Raw genomic sequence first — 23,350 nt, forward strand, 5'->3', positions numbered from 1 at the left:
TACAAGGGAAAAAGAAGTTCAGGAAACCTGGCAGTTTCCCATAGACAATATTAAAGGTGCAACAGCAAACTATCCTGCTGCGAAGGAAAGAAAGGAAGAATAGTAAGAGGCCAATGTGGCTTCATCAGGAACTCTTTAATGATCTGAAAAATCTAAAAGGAATCCTACAAAAAGTGGACACCTGGACAAATTGCTAAGGAGGATGTAACAGGGTGCTGGCTAGGAGAAACAAGCCAGGCCCCTGTTAGCCCTGTTCCAGAGGAAAAAGGGTTAGTTGGGCTGGCTGAGGGGCCATGCCCTAATTACCAGAGGGGATCCACCTGCAGGCCTGGGTAGCCAGCCTGCCCTATAAAGCTGGCTAAGAAACAGGAAGCAGGGGTGAGACAGTAAAGGGAGGAGTGTGGGCTCTAGATCCCTGCTGGCTGGGAAGCTAGTAGTCTCCAAGAGTGTTGGTCTCTGCAAATGCTTGTAAATAATAGGTGGTGGGAACGGACACAAACAATAAAAGGACACAGGTGCTGCACCTCGGTTGGTCGCTGGGTGTTTTGGGGCCTAGGCCAGCGAGGGCCCAGTTACAGAGGAGTCCAAAAGACTAGCACAAGCAGGTAGGCCGAGGCACTAAATGAGTTACATAGAGCAAGGGATGTAAAAGGCAAGAAGAAGAGGTTCTTTAAATACATTAGGAGCAAGAGAAAGATGAAGCTACAAGGATTTATACCAGCTGAAGGTCTGACCCATTTTTTCCAATCCATCAAGACTTGCTGGATAGGCCATAACGGCCTTATAAAGAGTTCACCTTCCGGGAACACGTCACTCTAAGAAATTGACGTGCCCAGGCATCTCCTGTCACAGCAATTTAAATACTGAATCAGTTACAGAGGCTACAGCAGCTCCAGGTAGTTCAGGATGCTTCTTACCAGGTCTCTGTCGTCGGTCACCCGGAGTTTCCCTTCAGGGCCAGTTCTCACTTTCTTCGGGGCGTGCCCTGATCTAGAACAAACAGCACCTTTTATTATTTATAAACGTGCACGACAAGGATCAGCTCCACATCCCGCCTAGCTCTCCCCAGACGAGCACCACATTCCCTTGAAACACACCAGCCTATGCGATGACTGGCCCTATGAAGCTGGGCCTTTAAACATGCTCATAGGCAGCGCAAGAGTCCTCCGTTTGGGGAGACTCATCTGCAAGCGCCAGCAGCAACCTGGAAATGGGGAGGCCCACCAGCGCCTGGACCGTGGCCCCGGTAAGAGGTTCTGCAAGCTGCTGCAAAGCAGACAGGGTCCCGTTGGAGACTACAGTCCTCTGGTTTCTCCACTCAACAACTACAACAGCCACACAAGCTTCCCTCACAACAGCCCAGCACTCTGCTGCCACCCTGATGCTACAAGCTCACTGAGAAAGACAAGCAGGTGGCTTCGTCCACACATGGACCATCCTGGGCCTTTCCAGCCATTTCAACGAGGCTGTTGCACTGCTACCAACTGGACCAGCGAGACGTGGAATCAAGCTGCAGGTGCAGATGTGGCCGGGACCAAGCACTGATCACCTGGATTAGAGATGTCTAAAGAACACCCTGATTCCTCCGCCACACTTCTAATAGGAGTTGAAATGACCGGGGGTATGAATCTTAAACTCATGTAAAATCCTGCTATCTCTGTAGCCAGATGAGGTTGCACGACAACCCTGATGCAATCTGAGAGCAAGGGCAAGACAATGCCCTCAATGAAAATTAACATGCAGCTGCAAATGCTACAAAGGCCGCAGCGTGCAAACCTTTCAGCGCTCCCCTCCCTTGGCTGGCCCTCTTCACCCTCCTGCTCCCTCGGATGAGAAACTTCCTGGCCGTTGCAATCCGGACCATCGGCAGCCGTCTCAAGGACTCTGAAACAAAGAGAGAGTCGGTGCGGCCGATTTGAATCTCAAGCAGGATGCGTTATACACTGATCCCTTGCCAAAGCAACAAGCAGAGGGCTAACCCCTCTTCAACGCAACAAGCGACTATATGCCACAATCTCACTATTCGCGCTGCTGCAGACCCACTAGCTGTGTCTCTATTTTTAAAGGGCTGGACAAATACTGCATACCTGGGCTGTTGAATCTCACCTTATGAGAATGGATTTGCTTACGGCAGCGACAGATGGAAATGGTGTGAGACAGACTAATGAGTGCAATTAGAAAAGAGAAATATCATTTATTTGTATTACGGCATTGGCTAGAAACCCAGCTGAGACCGAGGCCCCGTAGTGCATGGTGCTGTATTCACTCATAGTAAGAGAAACTCCCTGCCCTAAGAGCTCACAATCTAAATAGACAAAGGGTGGGAGAGAAAACAGGCACACAGAGGGGAAGTGACGTGCCCAAGGTCACCCAGAAAATCAGTGGCAGACCCAGGAACAGAGTCCAGGTCTCCCGAGTCCCAGTCCAGGGCTCATCCATTAGATCGCCATGGCATGAGAGAGGGAGGGTGTAGACCGAGAGAGAAAGAAGAGCTGAGACAGTGCAGGAAAGACGCACCGTTCTCCATTACACAAAAGAAAGGAGTGAAGCCAGCAAAGGGAAAGAGACGTAACAGAAGCAAGAGAGAGAAGTGTAATTACTGTCAAGTTGATTGATAATATGTTGCAATTAAATACAGCAACTAATAAAGCTTGCACTGCTGGGCTTATTCCTGAAACCTCTGGGGTGGGTTTGTGGAAGCTGGGTAGCAGTTATTTTTCACTTGTAGGCAGGTGATTTTTTAACGCTGTGCTTATTACATTAGAGGCAGGTAAATAGACTCAAATGTTTTCCTGAGACTGCTTTTCCCTAGAGGCTATCGCTGCACTTGCCCCAAGGATGCGGAGTGATTGCAGATGGGACGGGAGATGGGCCCATTGGAATCTCTGGAGACTGAAGGACCAGCTTAAACCAGCGAGGGGCTGCAGCAGCCGTCCGCGGACCCAACTCGCCGGAGTGTATCAACAGCGAGGCTCCCAGGAACGGGATAGAACCAAGGGCCGTAAATGCCAGACCCAGCTCACCCCCCAACCTCTGATCCAGCCAGTCAAAACAAGAGAACCTGATGGCGTAGGACACAGGGCCTGAGACAGGAAACAGACTCATCCAGGCCCACAGGTCTGGGCAGCTGGCCAAGCAGCAACAGCAGCAGATCAACATTCTTTTGGTGTGCATGGAATGACACCCTTAGCTCCTCTGATGAGCTGTCTCCTCCGAAACGTGAAGGGGCCATCACACTGTCATCTGGCCTTTTAACCCCCCCAGATCCGGGCGTATGGCTTTCAAGGGGAATGAGCCACACAACTCCCGTTAATTTCAATGAAAGTCGTGTCGATGAATCCCCTGCTCGGCTTTGATTTACCCACCTGGGGCGGGAGTGGGGACACTTTACGGCAACGAGTGCTTCCAAATGTTCACTGCTGCAACTGGTGTTGGAAGCACGTTAGAAGTGGCGGGAACAGGGTTAACACAGAGCTGCCTGCTCTTAAGATTTGTTAGGGCTAATATTAGATCAGATACATTAGTCACTAGAGTTAACTACCGCACCTGCAAAAACAGTGTCACTCCCAAAGGGGTGGGGGGGAAAGAAGAGGTGATATAGCTTTAAGGAGTAAGCATGCCATATTCCTGGCCTGCAGGTGTCACTGGGGAGCTACCATCCGGACAATGGGTCTTTAACTCGCATGACTGTGCCTACAGCACTCTCTATGCTATCTCACTACAGATATACCCAGCATGCCCCAGGACTGATCTCGTTCTAGGCTTGCCTAACGGCAAGCAACCAGTCTGTAATAAAGTTACAAACCCCAAAGCAAGCAACGTCTGCCTGCCTCACTAACTCCAGTATCCCAAGAAGCACTGTGGATCTCAATGCAGTCTTCTTAAAGTCAGCCGTCCACCCAGAAAATCATCGGCAGAGCTTCACTGTAAGAGAAAAGGAACTGGCAGAGAAACAGTGAAGTGTCTTCATGCGAATTTCCTATCATTGCAGTTTCACAGGATCCCCGCTGCCAACAGGGTCTGCTGCATGCAGGGGACAAGATTTCAAGAGTGACGACTGATTTTAGGGGAGCACATTAAGAGGTCTGGTTTTTGGAATGTCCCAAGCACCTGCCCCCTGGAAATCAGCCTCTTTAAGGTGTCAGGTTGGGCACCAAGTAATTAAACACTAGTCACTTTGGGAAGAGCCAGGGTTATGAATACATGAGGTTAACTTGCAGTATGTGCCTCACTGAAATGTCAGAGAGCAGACAACCATCCACTGCTGCTTAAGGCTTGATGCAATTTCATCCCCAATATTGAAAGAGATGCAAGCACAACTTTACATGCAATTATCCTTCAGCAATTATTTAGCTTCTCTTAGGACACAGGATAAGAGCTTATAACTGTGCTTAGCGGAGCTGTTTCCTTTTGGATTGGTTCCCCTCCGCTTATTTGCTACAGTGACTGCCACTTCTTTCTCTGACATCAATTCCCAGAGCACATACAGGTCAAATACAGATTAGTGGGATCTGTTAAATCGGAACCCTCACCAGGGAGGGCAGGGAGAAAGCTTTACAAACATCCACATTAGCAGCCTTTGCAGCAACCACAAACAAATTAAGTAGGGTACAAGCGGAGATATCCCAGGCCGGAATTCCAGTCTCCAAACAAACTGCTTTCCAAAGCAAGGGGGGTTGGATGCAAGGGGGCTGGCTGCAAGGGGGTTGTGAAGTGTTGTCAGGTTACCTGATGCCACCAAAAGTTTCGAAAAACCATTACAGAAGCAGCTCTGAAAATAGATCAGTTTCACTCAAGGGGTTTCAATTACAGCTGGCTATTCAAAGGGACAAAGCCAGTGATGCTGGACATGACTCATGCTGGCATAATCGTGTGCTGTGGGAGCACAGAAAATGCTTGGTCTTTAACAAAAGCCCCATTGGCCTGGATGTTTTCTGCATGGAACAAGGGATTTTAGGCATCTTACTAAAAGATATGCTGTAATTGGTCATATACATCATTGGGCTCACTGGCATCACATAAGCAGGTATAATTGAATTAGTCATGAGTCACTGGGTTCAACATTGTCCCATAACAAAGAAGTAGAAACCCCTCCTCCTACAGGAATCACCAGGTGAGGTTCTATTGCCTCTGTTATGCAAGAGGGTCAAATTAGATGATCATAACAAAACCCATCAGTGACACGCTTGATTCTCTCAAGCAAAGGAAGCGAGGCAGTCACATGTCTGGTATCTCCATATATTGACGAATGCTCAGAGACCTCAAGCGACGTTCCAATTGGTACAGGTTAACACGGACACCCAAGGCAGTATGTCTATCCAGTCTGGTTTGGGATTTCACTCTGCCTGCGTGCTGGGTTTGGAGAGGGTAACAGCAAAGAACTTGCTGAACTGGTCCTAGCAACCCCAAGGTCTAGCTCTGGTACAGACAAGCGAGAGGCGGGGAGGATGACAACACATTGGTAACTGCTCTCTTTCTCCTCCAGAAACGCAGCAGGTAGGGTGAGCTGAAGAGCCCAGAACCTGGGTTTAGGGCTTAATTTTCTATTTAACAGCTGTTCACCTGGGGTCTGTTCTTATTCGGAGGCACTGGGAGTCACAGAGGCTTTGTCTACACTGGCAATTGAATGACAAAACGTTTGTCTTTCAGAGGTGTTAACCCCCCACCCCTCAAGACAAAAGTTTTGCCGCAACAAGTGCCAGTGCCAACAGCGCCCTGTCGGCAGGAGCGCTCTCCTGCTGACAACACAAACGGCGTTCCTTGGGGGTGAACGTTTTTTGTCAGCAGGAGAGCTGACAAACAGCGGCTACACTGCACGACTTTTAGCAGTACAGCTGTGGCAACTCATTTCCCCATATGTAAAATGGGGATAATTCTTCCTTGCCATGTCTGTTTAGACTATAAGCTCTTTGGGAGAGGGACAGTCTCTTCTTAATTGTGCGTGCAGTGCCAAGCACAACGGAACCCCGATTTCAGTTGGAACCCATCGGCCCTAGGGTAATATAAATAATAATGATTCACAATTGACTTTCCCTCAGCACCACTATTGGGTTCAGAGTTCCCTGCGCTCCCTTATGGCCTTCCGTGTATTCTGCAGCTAAAGAAGGGGGAAATGTATTGGATTTTTTTCCCAAGAGTTACACAATTTCAGCTAAACTCATTAAGCAAGTAACCGACATCCTCCGTGAAATATGTCAAATTCCTAAAATCTGATTAAGTCTAAAGGGAGCTGGGGTCTCTGTAAATCAACCCGTGAGCGGCTGAGCGTTAACTCGTTACCTAACCTCCTCTTAAAATAAGAGCAGGCTGGGGTAGAGAAAATCATTTTGACTCCCCTGCAAACATTTAGGGGTTTAACTCCCCCTCCACCAGCTCTCTCATTCCCAGCAAGAGGCGTTGGAGAAGTCAGACCCTAAAATGAGGGAAGTGAAAATTCGCCAAGTTTACATTAACTCCTTCCTTTCATATCACGACACAACCCCAATATCTAGCAATGTATAGAAAATACAAACCTATTGGACTTCAGATGCGTATTGTCTTATCTTAGTGTTTTCTATAAAGCCCATCACTGTATTTACTAAGTACGTGTAAGCAATCAACAGTCCCCTTCGATATTTACTCCACTCTGCTCTGAAGCAACGGATTAAGGGCTTGATCCAATGCCCACTGAAATCAAGTGGATACTAAAGTGGGCATTGGATCAGGTCCCAAGCTGGATGTAAAGATTACATTGAAAACTGATGACTTAGCCCTGCTTTCCTAGGCAAAGGAGAGGTGATAATTTAGTAGCTAGGTCCCTGCTTTGCTCAGAGTAATGCCACAGTGAGTGGTGTGAGTTTCTCATCACAGGGAGAAGAAAAATCAATTCAGTGCAGTAGCATGTATAAAAATTGCAGAGCAGCAAAGTTCCAACATTTCCCTGGTAAATTTGAGGCCACAAACAATAAGAAAAGTCTCCCAGTGCAGAAAACCTAGGAAAGGAAATAATATACAGTGATTATGGAAAGCTTAAGTGTCATCAGAAGCCCGGGTAAGTGAAACCAAGGTTACAAACCAGAATGTTGTCAAAGGGTAAGTTTCTTTCAATGTTCCTCTAGTGTAGACAAAACCTAAGTGTTGATGCCTAGAGTCCTCCCCACCCACTCAAATCTCCCATCATTGTTATCACTGGTGGGAGCTCTAGTAGCATTTTTACCACCATTTCACCCAGTGATGCTCTGAGTGGTGGTTAAATCAGTGTCCAATCTACACCAGCATTTTCCTGCACGCCACTGGGAGAAATCTCTAAGGAAAGTCAGGCAGGTCTGAGCTCAGGTGGCTAGCCCGAGCCACTGCCAGTGCCATAAGGACACACTGCTATTTTTAGCGAGCTAGCGTGAGTCTGCCTACCCGGGCTGGGCGGTGCACTCCCAGCAGCAGTGTAGACACATCTTTGGCAAACAGTTGCTCCTTGAGTTTAGCATGTTTGCACGTACGGCCTCGCCTGTCCACTTGCGCCATGGTCCATTCCCCACCCCTCCACATGCCGAACCATTCATTTCTCACCTGGGAGCGCTCTCTTGCCCTGAAGCTGGAGTTTTGGTTGGGATGGATTCAGTCTCCACCTGAAAGAGATTTTATTACCTTGGGATCCAAGCAATGCACATTCTTTGAAACACAACAGCAGCTTGAAAAGAAGACCGTGTTCCCAATACCAGAGATGCCACTCAGCTAAAGCCTGGGGCACAGAACCCAATATATTCCTCGCACCCTATAGCCAAGTTTACCCATTTCAACTCTCAGGCAGGCCAACATTTTCAATCAAAGGGACCTAAAAAGTCCATATTTAGGTGCCTACATAAGTGACCTGATTTTCAAAAGGGCAGAGGCGTCTGCAGTCTGTGGGAGTTTCTGCCTGGAACGTGGATTGTTTTGGCTAATACACTCTTTGGAAGTGCGTTGGATAATTTCCAGAATACATACATGGAACTTACAATCCAGCGTCAGAGGTGATGCAACAAGTCAAGCAACAGATGATCAAGAATGGAATGAGCTACATGCCAGGGCTACAGAAATACGACAATGTAGCAACCGAGTTATGGTACACGTACATCTTAAGAAGTTCTATTAAGAGCAGGTGAACACTTCTTGTAGGCAACAGAGATGAAGCGAGCTTCTAGGAGGAATCTGGATGGGAGTAGGCTCCCCCTGCACTGATCCAATGGCAGGATCAGAGCTGTTGATTGTCAGCTCCTCAGAGCAGGGGCCTCGTCCACCGCGTGCTCTGTACAACGTTGAGCGTGCTGACGACAAGCAGCAACGAGTGCAATTATGAGTGTAGCTACTAACCCTATCCGTAGCCATCTTCATACCTCTAGGGGGACAAAAGAGGGGGGGAAGGGAGGGGAGGCAAAGGCGGGGTGATTGGGCAAGTGGCACTGTATAGATCTAATTATCATAACATTGTATTAGCATAGTATATCCCTTCTTAAAAACAGAGACCAAGGCCTGGTCTGCAGAAGAAGATTAGGTCGGTTTAACTACGTCAGTCAGGGGTGTGAAAAATCCACACTGCGTCTACGTTGCAGTGCTTCGGCAGCTCAACTATGCCTCTGTAGCATGTTAAGGGGAGACAAGCCCCAAGTGATCACACTTTCAGATTAACTGGACGCAGAGACACAGGAAACCTTCATCCGATTGGCTTCGGAACCCCGCACCGAACCAGCTGCAGCTCCGTTTATTTTACCGTGCACGACTCATCCTGTTGCAAGCATGGGGCACGTTACAACACCCGATGCAGTTACCCCAGTTTGGAATGCGGCTAGGGTGCTGGAGGGCACTCTAACGCAGCAGGAAAAGTGTCATGGCACAAGCGGTCAGGATCCTAGGCATTTCCAGCAGCACAGCTCTTCTTATCACTACACCAGGGGTGGGCAAACTTTTTGGCCACATCGGGGTTCTGAAACTGTATGGAGGGCCGGGTAGGGAAGGCTGTGCCTTCCAAACAGCCTGGCCCCCCCCCCCCCCCCGCTCCTTGTCCGCTGACCGCCCCTAACCACCCCCGGGTCCCCACCCCCTTTCCAACCCCCCTGCTCCCTGTCCCCTGACTGCCCCGACCCTTAGCCACACCCCCACCCCTTGACAGGACCCCCAGGACCCCACGCCTATCCAACCCCCCCGTTCCCTGTCCCCTGACTGCTCCGACCCCTATCCACACTCCTACGCCCAACAGGCCCCCTGGGACTCTCACGCCTATCCAATCCCCCCTGTTCCACGTTCCCTGACCATCACCACCCAGAACCTCCGCCCCATCCAACCACCCCCTGCTCCCTGTCCCCTGACTCCTTACCCCTTATCCAACCCCTGCTCCCTTACCATGCTAGCAGCCGCGCCACCCAGCTGGAGCCAGCCACAGCGCCTCGCTGCCCGGCAGGAGCTCACAGCCCCGCCACCCAGAGCATTGGTGGCACGGCGAGCTGAGGCTGCGGGGGAGTGGGGACAGCAGGGGAGGGGCCAGGGGCTAGTCTCCCTAGCCGGGAGCTCAAGGACCAGGCAGGACAGTCCCGCGGGCCATAGTTTGCCCAACTCTGCACTACACACAGTGTGCCGTGGTGCAAACTGTCGGGCACATCACGGACAACTGCCCAATCTATGCTCATCGTGGAGGTGTCACAGCCGTTCAAATGGCTCCCCACCCCTGCTCTGGGCTGAATCAGAGACCTTAAGATCCAACTGCGGTCACCGTTCCATTACTGCCATATGAAAGAAGAGGATCACTGCGCTGGGGCAGTACTAGCAGAAGGGAGAGTGTGTTAGCGATGGTAATACAGCATTCAAACCTGCCTGAGACAGAATTTGCGGGGTTTGTTTGCCCATTTGACTTCTGATCGTCTTACATCCTTACTAATGTGTGCGAGAACAAAGACACTGGGTGTTGCATCTGCCCACAGCCAGACAGGGGTTATAGCATAATGAGGAAAGATAAGGAATAGAGCTGAAGTGTTGCTGGACATGGTTGCAGTTTGACAGATGAATGTACAACTCCTCTCTCAAGACAAGGTCAAGCAACCAGTTGGGAGGGACAAGAGGGATGGGGTGGGGGGAAGAAGTATAAGCAACACTAAAAGCCAAAGAAAAAAAGTGGCCTTGGCCAGTACACAACCTCACTCCCTCCCCCTCGCATGGGATATAAAAGAGGTGGGACTGAAGCCCCCAGACTCAACACTCCAAAACAGAACATGACCATAAATTGGAAGGCATGGGACCAGGGGCGTGCATGACAGGTATAATTAGGCCCGATAAGGAGGAGGAGGTGGGAAAAAGGAGGACAGGAAAAAGCTCTACTGGTGTACAGAGCTATCGCTCTGCTTGCTTGATTAACCCCAATAGACATGGCATTGCCTGCACTCTGGACTCTGGCCCTCTGCTTTCTGTCTGAGTGACAAGAACCAAGAGAGGGCGAGGGGAAGCCCTCCCAGAGTGTTCTCCTCTCTAGCGTCTCACATCACTTCCTGGATTTTCCATGCAGGTCTCCCTCAGACCAGGCTCAGCCTAACCCTGCCAAGCATCTACGATCTGCCAAGATCCCATACGACTCCATGCACTTCATTAACATACTCATTCCACTGTGTATTGTGGACTTACTATATATTTATATCAATGTACACACATCACACAGTACGTCCTCCAGCTGCTGCCAGCTTTGCATTGTGAACATCACTCTTCTCCCCTGAATCTCATACTGCCGGTTTCCCTAGAGCAGCACTTAGTATCAGAGAAATGTAGGGCAGGAAGAGACGTCAAGAGGCGTGGGGTTCCCAAAGTCTTTGAGACATACCTGTCTGTGCTTGGCCTTCTCCTCCTCTGGAGCTTCGGACTTTTCTTCCAGCTTTTGGCTGGAGGCTTCATTCTCAGCAGCCTCTTCTTGCTTTAGAGAGCTTCTTAGCAAAAACAGACAGACAGAATGGCGGGAAAGCAGGTTTTACCAACAGGCCATTTTGCATTTGAATAAATGAAGCAGAGAAATTGAAGCAGACCCATTTCTAGTCTCCTAGGCAGCTCCCCAACTATCTATCAGCTTTTCTGCTGATCCACAAGATTAAAGGTTAGGACCCTCCGGAGCCAGCATCCATCTCCCACACAGCTAACCTGCAGATTCATCAGTAGAACAACCTCGTCTATAAACCAAACAAAGAGACATTTTCTGAATCTGGCAGTGCTTGATAAGCTGAGCTGATCGCTCCTTGACGCAAACAACGAGAGGGAAAAAGCTGGCGTCATCCCCAATGCTAGAGGGCTCAAATCCAGCGGAGAGCACAGGTAGAAATGAAGTGGTTTCCATCCTAGCCCCTGGTGGAAAAGTAATTCACACCTCGGAAGCCACCATAAAATTCAGCACAACTTGTAGCCTTCTGCTCAAGAGAAAGCAACGAAAGAAACTGCAGGGTTGGAGAATGCTAGAGGTTCCAGCGGTTCCCCAGCTTCACTGCACTGCAACCCCCTTCTGACAACAAAACTTACTACATGACACCAGGAGGGGGGACCGAAGCCTAAGCCCTCCTGCCCCAGGCAGGGCAAAACCAAAGCCCAAGCCCTGCCGTCCTGGGGGGGAGGAGCCCAAGCCCCACCGCTGCAGGCACGGGGCCCCAAAGCCAAAGCCCCAGGGCTTCAGCCCCAGACGGAGGGCCTGTAACCTGAGCCCCAACGCCCAGGGCTGAAGCCCTTGAGTGTCGGCTTCAGCCCCAGACCCCAGCAAGTCTAACACCAGACCTGTTGACCCCAATAAAACGGGGTCGCAACCCACTTTGAGGTCCCGACCCATAGTTTGAGAACTGCTGGGTTCGACCTTGGAACTGCAGTGGGTGGAGAGGATGTGACAAGGGCAAGAACTGATGAGCACTGAGGCAGCTTCATCACAAATCTAGTATTCTATTGGTCTAAGTGCTCAATCTCCCGCCCTCAGAGGAGATCAGGACAAGTTAATTAAAAGAAAAAAGTTACCTGCTTATGACATTTTCTTGCAACGGCTTCTCCTTGGATCTCGGCTGTCTCTTCTTCTCTTTTAACGCAGGGGGCTACATGTTGGAACAAAACAGCATGGAAACAACTTGGTACAACACCTAGTTTAGAAGGGCAAAGTGTGTCCAGAGCTAAACATTGCCCCTGTTCCACACGGAGATGCTGGGAGAGGTAGAACAGAATGGTAATATCCTCCATCCAGACTACACGAGGCGTTCCAGCTCTGTAGCTCATCGAAGAGAAGGTTAAGGGGTGACACGTTCACAGTTTATAACAGGGGTGGCCAACCTGTGGCTCCGGAGCCACATGCGGCTCTTCAGAAGTTAACATGCGGCTCCTTGTATAGGCACCGACTCCGGGGCTGGAGCTACAGGCGCCAACTTTCCAATGTGCCGGGGGGTGCTCACTGCTCAACCCCTGGCTCTGCCACAGGCCTTGCCCCCACTACACCCCTTCCTGCCCTCTCCCCTGAGCCTGCCGTGCCCTCACTCCTCCCCAGAGCTTCCTGCACGCCACGAAACAGCTGATCAGGAGGTTTGGGAGGGAAGGGGAGACGCTGATCGGCGGGGCTGCCGGTGGGTGGGAGGCCTTGGGAGCGGGGTGGGGGAGCTGATGCGGGGCTGCTGATGTATTACTGGAGCTCTTTGGCAATGTACATTGGTAAATTCTGGCTCCTTCTCAGGCTGGCCACTCCTGGACTATAAGGATCTACATGGGGAACAGAAATGTGATATCAGAGGGCTCTTCAATCTGGCAGACAAAGGTAAAACAAGATCCAACGTCCAGAAGTTGAAGCTAGACAAATTCACACTAGAAATAAGGCACAAATTACTAACAGTGAGAGTAATTAACCACTGGAACAACTTACCAAGGACTGTGGTGGATTCTCCATCACCTGCAATTTTTTAATTAAGATTCGCTGTGCTTCTAAAAGAGCTGCTCACGTTCAAACAGGAATTAATTCGGGGAAGTCCTATAGGTTGTGCTGTACAGGAGGTCAGACTAGCTGATCACAATGCTCCCTTCTGGCCTTAGAATTTATGAATGTACACAAGGAGGCCACAACAGGCTGAACTGAGGGTAACGCTCGCGTGCTGAGGATCTCAAAGCCCTCTACAGAAAACGAAACAATGCCTCAGCTCCACCGGGCTTAAGGTTTATCCACATTATACAGAGAGGGAAACTGAGCCACCAATAGGTTAGGGCCCATTTTTCAGAAGTGTGGTGCAGCCAAACCTCTCACTGAAGTCAACGGGAGCTGCCGGTACTCAGAATACCAAGCTGCCTGTAACCCTCACAAAGTCACACTGCTGGGGTCAGAGGCAGATCCTATCCCCAAGGGTCCCTGTTCTAACCAATAAGCCGCACTCCCTCCCATAGCTGGGAAGGTGAGTTTTTGGAGTCCATCATTTAATGCTCCCTACCATGTTCTAAGTCGGAAAAAAACAAACAGATCTAAGGTAACTATAGAATCATAGACTCATAGAATATCAGGGTTGGAAGAGACCTCAGCAGGGCCGGCTCCAGGCACCAGCCTGGCAAGCAGGTGCTTGGGGTGGCCGCTCCGGAGAGGGGCAGCATGTCCAGCTATTCGGCGGCAATTCGGCGGACAGTCCCTCACTCCCGCTCGGAGCGAAGGACCTCCCGCCGAATTGCCGCCGCAGATCGCGATCGCGGCTTTTTTTTTTTTTTGGCTGCTTGGGGCGGCCAAAACCCTGGAGCCGGCCCTGGACCTCAGGAGGTCATCTAGTCCAATCCCCTGCTCAAAGCAGGGCCAACCCCAACTAAATCATCCCAGCCAGGGCTTTGTCAAGCCGGACCTTAAAAACCTCTAAGGAAGGAGATTCCACCACCTCCCTTGGTAACCCATTCCAGTGCTTCACCACCCTCCTAGTGAAATAGTGTTTCCTAATGTCCAACCTAAACCTCCCCCACTGCAACTTGAGACCATTGCTCCTTGTTCCGTCAAACTATCTAGACTCCCAACCCTCACAGTGCTGTTACCTCCATATTACAGATGGGTAACTGAGGCACAGAGAGACTAAGTGACTTGCTTAAGTCTAACTGCTACAAATATAGTTCGGGAGAAATCACCTTTCCTAAAAAGATGAGTAAACAAAGAGCAGAAGGCAGCAGCCCGGCGGAGAAGCTGTAAGCGGTCACGATCTCGGGCTGCCTGTTTCTCTCACAAACAAAACACGCATCAGCTCTTGCTTGAAAGGCCAGTTCCCTCCTACCTGGTCCTTTCGCTGAGCTTCCTCCCACTGGCTGTTCAGAGCGTCTGCTCTCGGTTTCTTCTCCTTTTCTTGTCCCTTCTGCTCAGAGACGTTCTTCCGTTTCCTTAGAAGAGGAAGAAAAATACTCCGTGTGATGGGGAAGGGGCAAATCAAAGGAGCCAGTTAGGTTTCTTGTAGTTAAGGTGACCAGCTAGCTTCCTAACAAAGACCATATGCACCTTTGCCCCATGTTATTCTCCTTCCTAATTTGTAGTGAGCTAGATACTTTCCCAGAAAATGAAATGAACCTATTTACTGCAATCAATGTGGATGGCTGCTAAACTCACCTGGGACAATTTTCTACAGCACATTGAAGATGACAATTGTTAGTAATATCAAGTTCAGCCTCACAGCATTACGTGTAATAGTAAAAACTGAAATAAAACCATGACGTTCTTTTCCAAGCTATGCTAAGCTACCGGCTCAACCCGTTTGCACGGGCTGCGTTCAGGAGTCCCGTCCTAGAGTGCATTTCCTCCTTCTCTTCCCATTGACTTCACGGTGCCTTTGGATCAGGCCCCACTGCTGGTAAATGCAGAAGCATTTCAAGAGAGGACAGTACCTCTGAGGTCACAACCCTTGAAGGAATCTATTTCAACAGTTCTGGCATGAATTCTATCTTACTGGAAAGCAGAAGCGAGATGTGCCAGCCAGGCCAACACAGCTGGAATTCAAGAAAACAGTAAACAACTGGAGCTTCTCTGAGCCGTTTTAGCAACATGCCTTGGGTAAAAGTTTGGGGATGGCCCCATTATCATAGTAGCTGAATAGCTCACAGTCTTTAATCCTCACAAAACCCTTGGGATTCTGGAGGGAATATTATCCCTGAAGCACCTGGCATTGGCCACTGTCAGAAGACAGGATACTGGGCTGGATGGACCATTGATTTGATCCAGTATGGCCATTCTTACGTTCTATTTTAACAGATGGGTTACTGAGACACATACCTACTAAAAATTGCAGGATAGCCAGAGCGGCATGGCTGGTGGGACAGACTACGATCTGAGTATGTACCTAGCGTCTCGGATGGTATTATAGTTGGGGCGGCTAGCTCCTCCCGCCACCCACACCACGCTGCTATTTTTAGCACACTAGCTCGATCAAAGCTAGCCCGCGTACGTCTAGCTGAGCTGGAAATTTTAGCTCCAGCTGCAATGCAGACACACCCTAAATGACTTCCCCAAGGTCACACGAAGAGTCTGTGTCATGGCAGGAAATTGAACCTTCTGAGTCCCAGGCTAGTCCTGGAACCACCAGACCATCCTTCTGTGCTGGTGACCCTCTCAAGCTTCCATACTATATGTTGCTGGAAAGACCCCTACAAACAATATATTGTTGATAACAGTAAATGCACTTCACTGGCTGGTAAGATATTAACAGCCTTATCCGTATTACCTATTATGAAGTACAGGCTTTCTCTCATGCTAGTAGAACCTTTCAAATGGCAAGAAAATGCTTTTTCCAGGAAACCCCTGTATTTGAGGAACAGTGCGTGATCACGGAATTAAGGACCACCGCACGAATGCACATAGGGGTAGCGTCAAGGTGGCACATTCAATGTAAACTTTTTGCATTTCCTACTTTTTGAGCATTTAAATTCTTAAGCAGAAGGTGGCAGTACTACACGCTAGTGTATTTTATACTGGTGAAGCTGGAAATCACAGACTTACGATTAATAATATTTAAATAAACATATGACACCATCAAAAAGGTCAAGAGGGCCAATGAGACATTGGATGGCCAATGTCCATAGCTCTAATACCATCAATTCGATTCACACATTTTTCATGAAGTTACGGTATATTATTGCTGTCGCTGGAAACCACCTGCCTGTTACTGTCATTCTTAGTCTTCACGGATGAAGATGCTGTCTGGTCAGCTTGGTGATGGTTCCCGACGTCCCTCTCCTCTGCCAACTCTTCGTTATCAATCATTGTGCAAATTCACATCTGCAAAGAAAAGGGCTGCACCAACCAAATGTGTAAAGCAGAAGCATTGCTATTAATGAGAAGAGCTGGCTGGCTGCATAAAGGTTGCAAAGACAACGCCCAGGTGATCTTGCATCACTGCATCTTTAAGTCAGGTACCATGCATGGGGCGCAAGCTCAGTATTTCGTTCAACAAGGAATGTGGTGAAGCATCGCAAGCACAATGCATTTTTAACCTCAAATACTGGACCAAACAATAAAAGAAATAAACTCTGTGCACATCTAGAATATCATGGAGCAACACACAGCACGGGCTCCTACAGAACAAAGCCTGCCAGTCAAACAGGACTGTTAATGTTTTTCTTATCAAGCTATAAAATTAGTAGATACAGAGAACAGATTAGACATGCTACTGGTATTTTAATTATTGATTGTTTTTATTATAGTAGCCCACAGAAGCCTGCCCCAGGTCTGGGGCCTTATTGTGCCGGGCACTGAGTTTCCAATCTACATAGGCAAGACAAAGGAAGAGCGGCGGGGGAAACTGAGGCATAGAAAGGTGTAGTGACTTGCCCAAAGTCACACTGAAGATCCGTAGTGAAGATGGGAATAGAACCCAGACAACAAAAACCAGGTGGAAAAAAATATTAATAATTTGTCTGGATAAATATCAGGGTTTATTTTGGTGGATGGAAGGACGGGGGGGGGGAGGGAAGTATTTTTCAAAGTATTTTGCAGTACTAAAGCAAAACTCAAAACACGATGCCACCTCTGAGTTTAAGAAAACAATACATCTCTAATCCCCAAATAAAACTTTGCATTTGAATAAACAGTTTACTGTCCTAGACTTAGAACTATTAGCCTATAAATATTTACATTTAATAATTGGGCCACACCATTTGCAGCGCATTCACTCAACTTCACCCTTTTCTCCTGTTTTTTAAAACTTTCAAACACTTCCTTGTGTTCTGAAACGTATTCTGATACAGATTTTTGTTTTCTTTCCATTTTAGTGTGTCAGACCTTTAACCTGTTATCTGCTAACAGCTTGAAATGTGTCCGTGGTGGGCATGAGATTGATCAGGATGTTCAGATGCACACACACTTCAGAGCTTGCGTGCGTGCCTGTTTGTTTATGTGTGTATCTTCTACTAATACATGGCCTTACTTCAACAGGCAATTTTGCATCTACACAGGCTAATGTATTATCGTAATACATATATCTCATGCAATGGATTGTATTTTCCTAATAAAACAAGTTATTTTTTTATATATTTGAATGACACAAAGTAGGGTGAAAATCAGAAAAAAATTAATAATACTTTTTTGTAAAACTCAAGATTTTTTATTGGGGGGGGGGGTAAAAATCAGTTTAAACTGAAAACAAAGAGGCTTACACATACCGTACCTTCAGCTCACAGCTCTTAGTGATGTCTGAGCACCCCCAGCGTTCATTGAAAATCAGGCCTTCAGGCCCACATCCTCAAAGGTATTTATTCCCTTCTGTAACTCCCATTGAAATCAAGGGGTAAATAATTCTGAGACTCCTGGCCTTAGAGTCTAAAATAAAGTACTAAAAAATGGAGGTAACTAAAATTATAGGCAACTTTGAAAGTGTGCTCAAATTCACAAAAGAAATCTGTGCAGAGCTGGGAATAAAATCTAGATTCCCCCCGCCCCCCCAACTCCTAGTTCTGCCCCTTAACAAAATCACCTTTCCCACCTAAGCAGGAATGTAGCAGGTTGCGGGGAGGGCACAGTGGGCATTCAGGATTGATTATGCTTTTATTGTATTACTAACCCCGGGTGCAGAATTAGCAGCACGTTCATTACAGCATTTTATCAATTACTGGACAACCAAGAAGTGAGTGAACACCAGACAGGGGCAGAAAAATAAAACAAAGCACAGTGAGAAAACAGATCCCTCTCTAGAGGGAGAGAGAGAGAGAGTTTGACAAACTCCATCTGCCCATGAAAGCCCTAAGAACTTTAGGCAGAACAGGACTGGGGAAAAAATCAAGTCCATACTGGATGCAAATAATGCAACCAAAGTGTGACTGGAATGACATTAGGTCACTTCCTTTCTCTGAAGGAAGTTAGCCCTTTTCCTACAAAAACTTGGCTCCTTCATCTCGAGAAACAAGTGGGAGGGAAAATGAGGGGCTTGCAAACTTTTGGAGGAAATAAGACAATTCTTTCTGTTAAAACCCTCATGCTTTAAAGGCCCTTTCACTATATAATCTTAAATGTTACTGGATATTTGCTGGCGGAAGCTCACCTGTTTGAGGTAACACCCGGCTAAATAACATTTGTTAAGAAGAGATTCCCTCATGAATAGCTTCCTTGCTTTCCTCTCTAGGGGAAGTGCCCCCTTGGAGGAGCTTGATTTAAAGACCCCACTCATCCCTGATTGGAAGATACTCAGCCCAAAGAGCATTCTGGGAAATGTAGTCTTAAAATCAAAGTTAAACCAGTGGAAAGAGGCTGTCTAAGCCTTGGGGGGAATTCTGGGAAAATTCACTTATATGAAAGGGGCCTCAGTTTACCTATATTAGCTTTACCAGTCCTAGGCTAGCTAGTGGATGGAGTAACTGTTATCACAGTTGGGGACATGTAAGTCCAGTATTTGGTCAGTGTTACAACATCTGTTTCTTGAACTGTGGTTTTGATTTTTATCAATTTTGTAATAAGACAGGGTTGTATTTCTCCATGAGACTGACTTCTTTATAACTAGATAGCCAAGAAATAAATAAGGTCTTAGGAATTTTCCAATGCTATAGGTATTGCCTTTCGGGGCTTCACTGGTTTTTCTCAGAAGCTTGGCTCCAACCTTAGTTAGTTGCTCCTAAAAACACACACACACACACGGCCTGGGGTGGGAGGGCAGCCTGCTTCTCCTTCCCTCATTTATAAGGGTTCTGTTTTTAATGTGCATGACTTAGTTAAAAGGCGACCGAGAGAGAGTTCTCTTGTGCAAAGCTTTGCAGGCCCCTGGTCCCTTTTTCCCAAAGCTGTAAAACAAACCATTCTCCAGAAACTCTTCTAATCTTTCTTAGTTCCCAGTCCCCCTTTTGCTTGTCTGTATCGGACCCACTTCCTTCCCAGTTCCCAGTGCCTGTTCAATAAACCAGTAAGGAGTATACTGGTAGCACGTTCTACCCATATTTTGCAGCATGCCTCTACTGTACCTTCCAGCAAGTGAGTTAAAGGGAGCAGCTTTCTATGCACATACTTAACCAGGAGTTATTACTTCATAAACACTGCTTCTGAGTGTCCTTCCAGGTTTCATGCTGCTCCAGGGGGTGAGAGGTGGCCCCTGTTACACACATTCAGTAGAAGGGAGGTGGCCCCCAGAAAGAAGTGAGCATTTGCCCTGGAAAGAATGCAAGCTAGTATTTTTTAGGGACAGCAACACCAGACAACTATCTGGTGTAAAAACGTGGAGCCATCTCCAAGGGGGGCAAACAGGCTCTGCTCCTTGCAAGCATCTAGTGCTTTGCAAACGTTTGCATAGGCGACCTTCTCTACCTTAGACGTGGCTTCTAGGAACAGTTAATCAATTGAACCCAGCTACCAACGGAGGCTGTGCAATTGCTGTGGGAGGGTGGGAATGTACTTTGATCCCATCGATCCCTCCTTTACCTGGCAAGCCTGAGAGGGTGAGATAGTAGTTTCCTCCCCCTGGCTTGATGCAGATGGTGTGACTCTCTGTTTTCCTGGATCACCATCCACGCCCTGCAACTGGCTGTAATTAGACACAACAAACTAGCCCAGCCGCTGCTAATCAGATGGCACCGCTCCAGCTGGAGGTCTGCTAAATAACCTGAGATACACAGAAAACCTGGAGCAAAAATCCTGGAGTGACCTCAGCTGGCATGTTCCATGCCTAACATTGCTTCCAATGAAGTAATGACAGAACAAGGAGCAATGGTCTCAAGTTGCAGTGCGGGAGGTCTAGTTTGGATATTAGGAAACACTAGTTCACTAGGAGGGTGGTAAAGCACTGGAATGGGTTCCCTAGGGAGGTGGTGGAATCTCCTCCCTTAGAGGTTTTTAAGGCCTGGCTTGACAAAGCCCTGGCTGGGATGATTTAGTTAGGGTTGGTCCTGCTTTGAGCAGGGGGTTGGACTGGATGACCTCCTGAGGTCTCTTCCAATCCTAATCTTCTATGATTCTATTAAATTAATGGCAAGTCTGATGGGAAGCAAAATTGGGCCCAGAGCTTGTAACTAGCGGGACTGGGATGGTGTGTTCCTAGATTTCTTCCTTCAAAGTGAAGCACAGTTGTCAGCTCTTGAACATTAAACTAAACTCTTAAGAAATAGGGGTGGTTCCTCCTGGACAACTTCCCCGGGAGAACTGTTTTGATCCTGGTTGCAGCAGGCTTGCAAAATCTCACCCACAGCCTGAGTGACTGTTCTTGCTGGGTGAGTATAATAATCACTGACTCCCCTGCCCCCAGTGAACAGCAATCACCAGGGTAAATGGCAAGCAAGGAGTCTTCCTCGGTCTTGGCTAGTAAACTTTCAGGCTTATTCTGCGAGTCAGAGTTATAGCAAGAAGCTGTAAAAACTAATGTTCAGGGGCATCCCATACGCTTGTTTTGTTCATCCACCTCCAGCTGCGTTTGCCTGGGCTGCCATCTAGATAAACCTAATCCTGCCGTCCGCCTGGTGACCCCGTCACTGGAGATCTTCAAGGCTAGTCAGGACACCCGTGTATTATTAGGAATGACTTGGGGATAATGAATCAAGTGAGACTAGATGAGCCACGAAAGATCCCTCCTAACCCAAACTGGATTTAGCCAGTGTAAGTCTCATCCTAACATAACTCTCCGGGCACTATTCTGCCCTTCGATTATTGCCAGGGCTGCTGAAGGAATAGCAAGCAGCAATGCTCTACTAATGACTAATATCTAGCTCCTTTCACAGATCTCAAACCACTTTACAAAGGAGGTCAGTACTGGGCAAAAGAGCTCTTGATATTCCTAGCTAGGGTGAGACCATCTCCGGGTAGCACACTGGCTGTTCACTGGACCACTAGCCAGAACACCGAAGTTGGTTAATGAATCCAGATCTCTCAGTGCAGTTCAGAGAGCGTATGAAGCACTAGTGGATGAAATAAAGCAAACGAGGGTGGAGCGTGCCCAGCAGTATCAGTGTTTGTCTTAAGTGCTCTGGTTTGTAATGTTGGTGATAGTCTGAGTAGCGTGCATCAAAATTAGTCTTAACAGAGTTTCCTACTCAGTAGTATAAAGTGAACTAGGAGCAGCAGGAGTCTGTCTGCATTAAAGCACCCAGAATAGCTGGAGTTTCATGCAGGTATAGACAGGACATTTAGGGATCCTTGTTCCTAGATGTACTCTGCCACGGCTGCAGATATTGCAGAACATAGTGATACATAAATCCTGCACTTGCTCCTTAGACCCCTTCAGTAGATAGGCAGAAAGAGAACTACCACCATCCCGAATACTTAAAGCAACTTTCTCCTTTCAGTCCAATGGCTCCATTTGGATAGTCTCGCTGAGAGAGGACAGTGCAGGGTTTTCTTTGTAACACGCTATATCAACTCTACCTGAAAAAACCGGCAGCAGCCCCAGAACAACAGCAGGCTCCTGGAAATGTAAAAGATCTAGGGAAAGATGGGACTGGACATGTGATGCAAATAATAAATTAGGTATGAGCTTGCAGCTCAGGATGGGTTATTAAACCTGTCCCTAAGGAAGCTGTGGGATCTCTGGACCGTCACAGCAAAGAGCTAGGAACCAGTAGTGCTCTAGCTCTGAATAGATCTATGTGAGCCAAGGAAAGTCGCTTTTGAGCCCTTTGTGCCACACCCAACCCTGTCCTAAAACTAGGTTTTAAAAAAACACCAGACCAAATAGCAAACCAGCTACTACATCTGAGTTAAGATATTGACTGTCTCTATCCTGTATTCTGATTGGATAGCCCTCTCCACCTTTCTCCTAAATTCCCTGCTGCTGCTGAGCCAATTTGTGCCTGTTAGGAGACCAAATAAGATGCACCCTTTTTAAATGGGTTATGGTGACAGTGTGCTCAGTACTGTATGACATGTGATGTATGATCCTGGCCCTAAAGGGCCTACAACAGAAAAAGATGACAAGAGGATGTACTGGAAAAGCAGAAGTGGGGATAAGTTAGTGGATAGGCTTTTATTAACTTAATAGTACAAAAGTTTAATATTTAATACAATAATTTGACCCTCATTATTAAATGAGTGCACTCCTGTCTAATTGTGCACCGTTCAAGCTGCATGCTGAATGAGGCAGGGCCCCTGTGGAAAAATTATGTGATCATGTAATTAAAGGCTTAGATTTGTACTGCGGTAGCACCTAGAGTTCCTAATGAAGACTCAAGAGCCTGTTCTGTTAGGTGCGCTACTTTACACACATAAGAAGGAATTCCCCTATTCCCAGATGTGCTAAGACTGTGAACATGAGTCTACAGGTGGGTACAATAAATTCTGGGAAAGAGATGAGGACAAGGTAACAATGAAGCAATCCTATTTCATATCATAAGCAGCAGCTTCAGTATTCTCACTGCCTGACAGTTTCAGAGACAAGGTGGGTGAGGTAATATCTTTTATTGCTGCAGCACCATAGCATCGTTGCTTCCTATACTGACAAAAGAGGTTTTTCTATTGATGTAGGACGGTGATACATCTCCTTGAGTGGCAATAGCTAGGTTGATGAAGGAATTCGTCCATCAACCTAGCTATGTCCAGCTGGCGGGGGAAGAGGTTATATCAGCTTAACTACAGCATTCAGGAGGGAGAATTGTTCACACCCATGTGTGATGTAGCTAGGTCTGTTTAACTTTTAAGTATAGACCAATGCCCAAACTGTATGCATTAGAATACAGAGGGGGAAGTAGTTAGTGTTGTACATGCAGCCTTAAGAATGGCATTTCCAGACTCTTGAGTGCTTTTCTACACAATTTCTATTCTCTCTACTGTAGTTTTTGATAGAGTTGCCTAGCACTTGCTTGTTTGAACTGCTCTAAAAAGTCAGGGACTTCATGACATAACAGGCCAACAGAGGAGCAGCACAAGAGGAACAGGTTTTGCTCCTACCTCGGTCCAAGGTGAACTGGATTTCTTGACTGAGGGCGCTTGGGTGCAGCAGCACCG

The 23,350-nt window shown here is 47.7% G+C and overlaps 1 protein-coding gene across 1 annotated transcript in view; it reads right to left on the reverse strand.

The window, feature by feature from the left end:
• TOP1MT (DNA topoisomerase I mitochondrial) overlaps nt 1-16,207 on the reverse strand; it is a 52,930-nt gene extending 36,723 nt beyond the window's left edge. Inside the window, exons 1-6 of the mRNA XM_026646893.1 lie at nt 16,104-16,207; nt 14,235-14,337; nt 11,980-12,053; nt 10,817-10,919; nt 7,546-7,604; nt 1,769-1,884 (exon numbers count right to left, since the gene is read on the reverse strand). Of these exons, the coding sequence (XP_026502678.1) occupies nt 1,769-1,884; nt 7,546-7,604; nt 10,817-10,919; nt 11,980-12,053; nt 14,235-14,337; nt 16,104-16,207 (559 nt within the window). The remainder of the gene's footprint in view (nt 1-1,768; nt 1,885-7,545; nt 7,605-10,816; nt 10,920-11,979; nt 12,054-14,234; nt 14,338-16,103) is intronic.
• Nucleotides 16,208-23,350: the final 7,143 nt, after the last annotated feature.

The sequence above is a fragment of the Terrapene carolina genome, unplaced genomic scaffold (genome assembly GCF_002925995.2).
Source record: "Terrapene carolina triunguis isolate 2854851 unplaced genomic scaffold, T_m_triunguis-2.0 Scaffold58, whole genome shotgun sequence".
In the NCBI taxonomy this organism is placed as follows: Eukaryota; Metazoa; Chordata; order Testudines; family Emydidae; genus Terrapene; species Terrapene triunguis.